The following is an 8,852-nucleotide window of genomic DNA, read 5'->3' on the forward strand; positions in this document are numbered from 1 at the left end:
CTCAAGGTTTTGCTCGCCTGAGGTAGAGAATCTCATGATAAGCTGTAGACCACACAATTAACCAAGAGAGTTTACATCTATATTTTTCATAGCTGTCTGTTTACCCCTGCAGACCGATGCTGGCACTAAGACCGCACTCAATGAGCTGTATACTCAAATCAGTTTTACCTAATTTCTATCAGCATGTTAAATATGCAATCAGAGGGAAAAAACTCTAGACCACCTTTACTCCACACATAGAGATGCATACAAAGCTCTCCCTCGCCCTCTATGGCAAATCTGACCATAATTCCTGATTACAAGCAAAAACTAAAGTAGGAAGCACCAGTGACTCGGTCAATAAGAAAGTGGTCAGATGAAGCAGATGCTAAGCTACAGGACTGTTTTGCTAGCACAGACTGGAATATGTTCCAGGATTCTTCTGATGACATTAAGGAGTACACCACATCAGTCACTGACTTCATCAATAAGTGCAATGATGACGCCGTCCCCACAGTGACCGTACGTACATAACCAAACAAGGCAATATCCGCACTGCCGCTTTCAAGGAGCGGGACTCTAAACCAGAAGCCTATAGGAAATCCCGCTATGGCCTCGACGAACTGTCAAACAGGCAAAGCGTCAATACAAGACTAACATTGAATCGTACTACACCGGCTGTGACGCTCATCGGATGTGGCAGGGCTTGAAACTATTACAGACTACAAAGGGAAGCACAATAAGAAAGTGGCCAGTGACACGAACCTACCAGATGAGCTAGTGTTACTTGCCTCACTTCAAGGCAAGTAACACTGAAACATGCATGAGAGCACCAGCCGCTCCGGACGACTGTGTGATCACGCTCTCCATAGCCGATGTGAATAAGACCTTTAAACAGGTCAACATTCACAAGGCCACAGGGCCAGACACACAACAGACACATAACCAGGACGTGTATTGCGAGCAGGTGCTAACCAACTGGCAAGTCTCTTCACTGACTGAGTTTATTTTTCTTCACCTTTTTTTAACTAGGCAAGTCAGTTAAGAACAAATTCTTATTTTCAATGACGGCCTAGGAACAGTGGGTTACCTGCCTAAATTACTACCGACCCGTAGCACTCACATCTGTAGCCATGAAATGCTTTGAAAGGCTGGTCATGGCTCACATCATCACCATTATCCCGGAAACCCTAGACCCACTCCAATTTGAATAATGCCCAAACAGATCCACAGATGACGCAATCTCTATTGCACTCAACACTGCCCTTTCCCACCTGGACAAAAGGAACACCTATGTGAGAATGCCATTAATTGACTTCAGCCTAGCGTTCAACACCATAGTGCCCTCAAAGCTCATCACTAAGCTAAGGATCCTGGGACTAAACACCTCCCTATGCAACTGGATCCTGGACTTCCTGACGGGCCGCCCCCAGGTGGTAAGGGTAGGGAACAACACAGCCGCCACACTGATCCTCAACATGGGGGCCCCTCAGGGGTGCGTACTCAGCCCCCTCCTATTCTCCCTGTTCACTCATGACTGCACGGCCAGGCATGACTCCAACACCATCATCAAGTTTGCCGATGACACAACAGTGGTAGAGCTGATCACCCAAAATGATGAGTCAGCATATAGGGAGGAGGTCAGAGACCTTGCCGGGTGGTGCCACCAACCTCTCCCTCCCCGTGATCAAGACAAAGGAGATGATTGTGGACTTCAGGAGAAGGAGGACCGAGCACGCCCCCATTCTCATCAACAGGGCTGTAGTGGAACAGGTTGAGAGCTTCAAGTTCCTTGGTGTCCATATCACCAACAAATGATCATGGTCCAAACAAACCAATATAGTCGTGAAGAGGGCACGACAAAGCCTATTCCCCCTCAGGAGACTGAAAAGATTTGGCATGGGTAAGCGGTACCGGAGCGCCAAGTCTAGGTGCAAGAGGCTTCTAAACAGCTTCTACCCCCAAGCCATAAGACTCCTGAACAGCTAATCAAAGGGCTACCCAGACCCCCCATTTTACGCTGCTTCTACTCTCTGTTTATAATCTATGCATAGTCACTTTAACTCTACCTACATGTACATATTACCTCAATTACCTCAACTAACTGGTGCCCCCACACATTGACTCAGTACCGTTACCCCCTGTATATAGCCTCTCTTGTTATTTTACTGCTTCTGCTTAATTATTTTCAATTTATTTTCAATTTTTTACTTAACTTTTTTTTCTTCATAACTTCTTAAAGCATTGTTGGTTAAGGGCTTGTATGTAAGCATTTCCCTGTAAGGTTGTAACTGTTGTATTCAGTGCATGTGACAAATAAAAATGTATTTTATTTTATTGGTTGGTTCTGTTGCACCAAGTCTGTTGGTTCCAGACTTGGTGCATCGCTATCGCTTGCCATGCGGTAGCAGAGAGAACAGTCTATGCCTTGGGTGACTGGAGTCTTTCACAATTTTGTAGGGCCTTCCTCTGACACCGCCTGGTATAGATGTCCTGGATGGCAGGGAGCTGTGCCCCAGTGATGTATTGGGCTTTACTCACTGCCCTCTGTAGCGGTTAGATGGGTTATGTGTGGTGTAAGACCTCAGTCAAAATGAAAAATTAAGTTTTTGAAAATGTAACAGGCAGAATGGAGTTAGTGTTTTTCAGATTTCACAAAATGAGTAACTTGTCCTCATAGTTAAGTATCTCTCTCTCTCCTCCAGGCGTGGTGTTCCCATACTACCCACGGGTGGGGCGCTACAAGCTCAATTACCACCAGGCTGAGGACGTGTGTAAGGAGCAGGATGCAATCCTGGCCTCCCATGCCCAGCTCCACAAGGCCTGGCTAGAGGGCCTGGACTGGTGCAACGCAGGCTGGCTGGAGGACGGCTCCGTCCAGTACCCCATCTCCCACCCCCGGGACCAGTGTGGCCGCAAGGACACCCCTGCAGGGGTACGCAACTACGGCTACAGACACAAAGAGGATGAGCGCTACGATGCCTTCTGTTTCACCTCCAACCTCAATGGTGAGTGTGTGGGGTCCTTTCCATGCTTACTTTTTACTTTTCTTGAGCAGATGAGATATATGAACATTGATTGGTGACGGGTAGATTCCCCAGATATCTTTCCACTGTATTGCCTCTGCTCTGACTATACAGTGTTTTCAGATCTGTGCAGACGAAGGGAGGGAGATGAGGCAAGATGTATTGAGATGCAGCCAGAGTCCACAGCAGCGATAGGAGCCTGTCTCTGATCCCTGCCTGTGATCCCCTAACCTTGTGTTGATTCCGCCCTCTTAAAAGGGCCACAGGGTCTTCTAGCTGTGCTTTTATCCTCTCCTTTGATTTCCATCAACACTTCCACACAGTCGTGGCAGGGGAAGAAGCCTAGCCTGGTTCTATGGCTCAAAACAAATTTAGGAGCACTGCTGCTACACTGCTGCTCTACTGTACAAGAACTCATCATGACAGAATTATCCATCTGCTACCAGGGAATTGAAACATTCAATTTGGAGAATCTTGATTTATGGGTACAGCCGTTGAGTGCTACGGTAAGATTGTGACTCAGTCGGCAAAGAAATAACAACATTGGATGCATTCCGAAACAAAATAGATTTTCAATTTTTTTTCTTCTCCTGAGACTGAATAAAAGTAATGATTTTCTTCCTGTGAACATTAAAGTAAAAGTCATTTTGTCAACAATATCTGAGCATCTGCCTAGTTAAATAAAGGTTAAATAAATCAAATTAAAACAAATCTGAACTGGAGAAGATAAAGTACACAGTAGCCATAGTCGAACATTAACCTGGTACTTCATAGTGGAGACCTAGCAGTCTCTTCATTGCAGTGAGTTAATTACAGTCAACAGACAGACTGGCCTGAGATGTGGGCTAACTTCAGGAGTAATGGTAGGGGATACTGTTGCACTGACCAGCTGGAAGATATTAACACAGTAGCCTTTGGGGAAATATGAGACAATATTCCTCCCTAACAGGCATCAGCCACATAAACAAACGCAAAATCAATAGCCAAGTGTAAGGCTGTTGGCAGCCGTTCTGTGGTAGAAAACTACCCTGTGTTTTCTAGGGTTGCTTTTTTATTTCTCTCTGTAAAAACTTAACTCAGCTTCATTTTAGCTCAAATACTTTCTGCAATCATGATTCCAATTCTGTAAATTCTGGTAGGCGAGAAGTCTTCCCAGTGCAAGATGAAAGTAGAAATTGAAGTATTTTACTGTCCACCGATGCTGTATTGCTTTTCGATTTTGAGCAGCTGCCCAGGCGGATGTTTGGTTGATTAGAGATTGGGAACACATTCTACAGGTGAGGTATCAGACTGGTCTAGGCCATAACAACTCAGGATCTCTCCCCTCAGGGAATCTGTTGCTGTCTCATGTGGTTCTCTGTCTTTATTTCTTTGTCTCACCTGGCAATTTCTCTCCTTGTCTTTGTCTTTGTCTTTGTCTTTGTCTTTGTCTTTGTCTCTCTCTCTCTCTCTCTCTCTCTCTCTCTCTCTCTCCTCGCCTCCTCTCTCCTCCAGGTGAGGTGTATTTCCTGAAGCGTTTTAAGAAGGTTAACTATGCTGAGGCAGTGAAGGCATGCCTGCGTGACAGCTCGGTGGTGGCCAAGGTGGGTCAGCTCTATGCTGCCTGGAAGATCCAGCTACTGGATCGCTGTGAGGCCGGCTGGCTGGAGGACGCAAGTATCCGCTACCCCATCGTCAACCCACGCACCCGCTGCGGAGGGCCCCAACCGGGGGTCCGCCACCTGGGCTTCCCCGACTTGAAGTTCCGCCTCTACGGGGTTTACTGCTTCCGCAAGAACCAAGAGAATGTTAATGTTGATGAAGTTAAGATGACACAGCGCCCAGGGAAGAGCAGCAAGGACATCCCCATAAACACCACTACCACCAGAAACATCTAGAGAGACTGAGACGAGGGTTTATTAGGATCACTGCTGCTACAACATAGCTCCATCCATTGCTTTAAAATAAACAATGTTGCTGAACATTACTGACAAGACATGCTAATTTGCAGCAGGATTCACCAGAAAGAGCGTGGTTCAGTTAGGGGCGGAATCTTTATCTCCGTGATTTCTCTTGTCTTAAATGAGGTGGCAGTCACGTTGAGGTTGGTTTGTGCGCCCACCATTGTCTCAAAGAGGCTTAGCTAGTAAATGCATCAGATCATTATTTCCCAGGCACAAAAATGTATGCCATTGTTTACTATGCGTCTATTAGAGACATGGAGAGAGACCACAGGCATGATGGGGGCTCAGACTTCACAGTGTGTTCTGTTCTCCATGTGGCTTAATTTCTGAAGGAAAAGGTCCTTTGCGAAAAGCACTCGACTTTAAGCAGTGCCAGCCGGAGAGAGTCACATTAATTAGCGGGCTGTGGAGACAGAGACAGATCATTTACTATGTCTGTCTGACTGTAATGAATGCAGCGCATTAAGCGAGCCCCTGATTAGCAGATACTGATGATAAGCTTTAAAGCAGACTACTATCATGCCTAATCTATCTCCAAATGTTGCCAGGTGCCAGCATGATGCCCAAGCTTTGCCTGGCATGGCAGAGCACTGCTTAGAGGTGCCCTTTGAGTTCTACTGCGCCCCCAGTCGTCCGCCTCTATCCGGTTGCCATGTTTGGGTAGAGCCATCTGAAACGTTTCTCCTCAGTAACTAACTAAGTACTGGCAACCGTACCAGAGCTCAATAAACATAGTGAATGTTGCACTTTTAATTAGATATATTTTATGAGGAAATGGTTAGTCTATAGCAAGCATGTTTTACCTGGAGCTAATTTGAGTAAATGATGCTGATTTAACTGAACTTTGTTATAGCTGCTTTAATAGCTGCTTGATTACACCATGTTTCTATGCAGCCATGGCCATTGATTGCACTATTTGTTCAATTGTGAAAACCACAATTGAACTCTATCAGTCATTATCTTGATGTATGAATTGTATCTATAGCGAGGGCTATATGCTGAAGCTGTGATTCAAAAGTAATAAATTAGATCTTGACAATGTTGTTCATTAAAACTGATTCTGTGAGATGATGTTTTCGCATTTTCACCATCTCTACTGTATCTTTTTATTTTGATTTATTTCACCTTTATTTAACCAGATAGGCTAGTTGAGAACAAGTTCTCATTTGCAACTGCGACCTGGCCAAGATATCTGGTCTGTGTGTTTCTGAGTAGCACTGTGAGTGCAGGCTTTAGTGGGAAAACACTTCGTGCACTGCCAACACAACAGAAGTGAACATGTCATTTCCATAGCAACAGTCTTAACAAGCCCATATCAAGTTTGAGGCAAACTAACAACATAAAACAATCATTCTGTTCAGTGATGAATTTGAGCAAAGCAAATTGGAATGATTATGAGTGACCTGTAGCTACGTCCTCAGAAGCACAAACTTAAAGTATGTTGAGACATTTGTTAAAGACACATTCAAATGCCATGAAGACATATTGTGACTATTTTAATACAACATTGTTAGAGCAGGGTTTCACTGTCATATCAATCTCTGCCATGAATTATAACAGAGGCTAAACCCAGAGTCATCTTGACATTTATAATTCAGGGGTTTGGAGCGAACATTATGCAGAGATTAACCAGAAAGACTTCAGTATCTACCTAAATTAAATGGTAACACAATTGTGTGGGGAATCAAGATGGTAGGTTTGGAATGAGAGCTCAATAGGAAGGAATACTTGTTTGAAGATGATATCTTCAAGGAGGTGTCGTGGGAGACGTGACCAGTTCACATGTTTACATTACAGTAAAAGGTCTAGCCTAGGGTATTTTCTCGAAACCTCTATAAAATCTCCCATAGTGAGAATACAGTCTAAACCAGGGAGATTCCAGCCTCTACCAAATGTAAACAGGAACACTGTGGGGTGGACTGGGTTAGTCTCTGCTCCCATTTACTCTCCGAATGGGAACTGTGGAGAGAGGGAGCGAGAGAGCGAACTTTGACACTTATGGCATCGAACGGATGAAAAGCGCAATCTTCATTTCATCAACCTCCTTTTTTTGCTGGCTTAAAATGAAATGAGGTGACCCTGTAACAATGGAACTGCCCCCCAGAGGAGAATCAGACAGCACAGGCTTCCATTCATCAGCCTGTGACAAGGGTCAGGCCTTCACAACACTAGACTGAGCTGAGAGAGGAGCCGTGGTGAAGGACAGAGGAAGACCTGGGTACCCCACTCCACTCAGACAGTATAGAGCGAGCCACGGGGAGAGGAGAGAGGTAGATACCATCAGATCAGCTCTCCCAGGGTTAGGGTATGTAGACTGAAGGGCATCACCTAGTGCATTCACTGAAACATCATGGCTTTCAGTGAGAAGTGATCATGAAGCACTTCCTTGTTGTGGGGCTATTTCACTGTAATACACAGACTTCACCCATCGGCACACTTGTATAAAATCCCAGCTTTCAGTAGTTATCAAAGAACTGTTTTCTATAATGGTGTGCACCCTGTGCATTATAACGAGGGAGACGTATGGCATGTCCTTTTATGTTTCAAGCCCATGGCTTGTTATGATTGACTCTACACAGACAGAGATGGATAACATTGACTCAATGAAGATGGCATCTAAATTACACCCCATTTTCCCTAACAACTTCCCTTATGCTTTACACATATTCTGCTGCCCTGTGTAATTTGTCAAGAATATTCTGGGACACATTACGCATTAGAAACAGTTGGTTAGTGGAGATGACTAATTGGCTAAATATGCTAACAAGTTCCCCCGGAGAGTTGGCATTTGAATATGCAGCTATGCTAAGTCAATTGAAAGTGTTAACCATCTAATGTGGATAATGAATGTGAATTCACATGGGCCTCATCATATAGGCCTCCAGATGAAAGAATGCTGATTCTGTTTGCTTAGCTCCCCCCCCTGAGCCGGCCGTGTGAGTCCTGCTGTTTGTTGTGATTGGAAGCTGTCACACACACAGATCAAGAGCACGCTGGACTGTTTCGAGAATCCCAGATTGGGTCGGCAAAGAGTAGCAGGAGGTTAATGAAACAACTCAAACCTTTTCGTCTGCAAGAATGAGGCGCTGTGTGTGTTGTGTGCTGTGTGTGTGTGTGTGTGTGTGTGTGTGTGTGTGTTTGGGGGCACATGGTGAGAAGAGGGGGAAGAGACAACCTCAACAGAAACACAGAGGCAATGGGAAAGAGAAAGACAGGGTGAGAAAAAGAGAGTGAGGGGGTGAGAGAGAATAGGAGAGAGAAAGAAAGAGAGTGTGCTAGCAGTGGGAGAGAATGGGAAAGAGAAAGAGAGAGAGGGGGAGTGATGTAGAAGGGGGGAGGGATGTAGACTGACTCGAGGCTAGCAGGTCTTCCACAGGAATAGGGAGGGAAAATTGTCTGCTGTGAAAGCTATTGTGTTCCGATTGTAAAATAGGGAATTAAGTACCTGTAACCCCAGAGGTGTATACCACTGACCTCATCTCATGTGCTCCAAAATCAAGCCGTACCAGCTTGAAGTTGAACAAGTTTCAAGTTTTAATGTCACATGCACAAGTACAGTGAAAAAATATCCTTTCTTGCAAACTCAAAACCTAACAATGCAGTAATCAGTAACAATGTAATACTAAAAATAACATAAGGTAGAACAAAAACACACAAAATATAAAAATAAGAAATAAGAAGAACACAAGAAAGTAAGTAAGCATGCTATATAGGGGGGACTCCCGAGTGGTGCAGTGGTCTAAGGCACAGACCCTGGTTCGATACCTGGCCGCGTCCAGGAGACGCATAATGCTGGGAACAATTGGCCCAGCGTCATCCGGGATGTCCTTGTCCGTGCTCTAGAGAATCGTTGTGGCAGGCTGGGTTCATGCAATACCATATATACAATGTGCAGGGATACTGG

At 45.0% G+C, this 8,852-nt stretch overlaps 1 protein-coding gene across 1 annotated transcript in view; it reads left to right on the forward strand.

Annotated features, from left to right (window-relative positions):
• LOC112252229 (hyaluronan and proteoglycan link protein 4-like) overlaps positions 1–5,979 on the forward strand; it is a 32,341-nt gene extending 26,362 nt beyond the window's left edge. Inside the window, exons 4-5 of the mRNA XM_024423287.1 lie at positions 2,685–2,987; positions 4,500–5,979. Coding sequence (XP_024279055.1) covers positions 2,685–2,987; positions 4,500–4,882 — 686 coding nt within the window. The 3' untranslated portion in view covers positions 4,883–5,979. The remainder of the gene's footprint in view (positions 1–2,684; positions 2,988–4,499) is intronic.
• The last annotated feature ends 2,873 nt before the right edge of the window (positions 5,980–8,852 follow it).

This window comes from Oncorhynchus tshawytscha, linkage group LG06, assembly GCF_018296145.1.
Source record: "Oncorhynchus tshawytscha isolate Ot180627B linkage group LG06, Otsh_v2.0, whole genome shotgun sequence".
In the NCBI taxonomy this organism is placed as follows: Eukaryota; Metazoa; Chordata; class Actinopteri; order Salmoniformes; family Salmonidae; genus Oncorhynchus; species Oncorhynchus tshawytscha.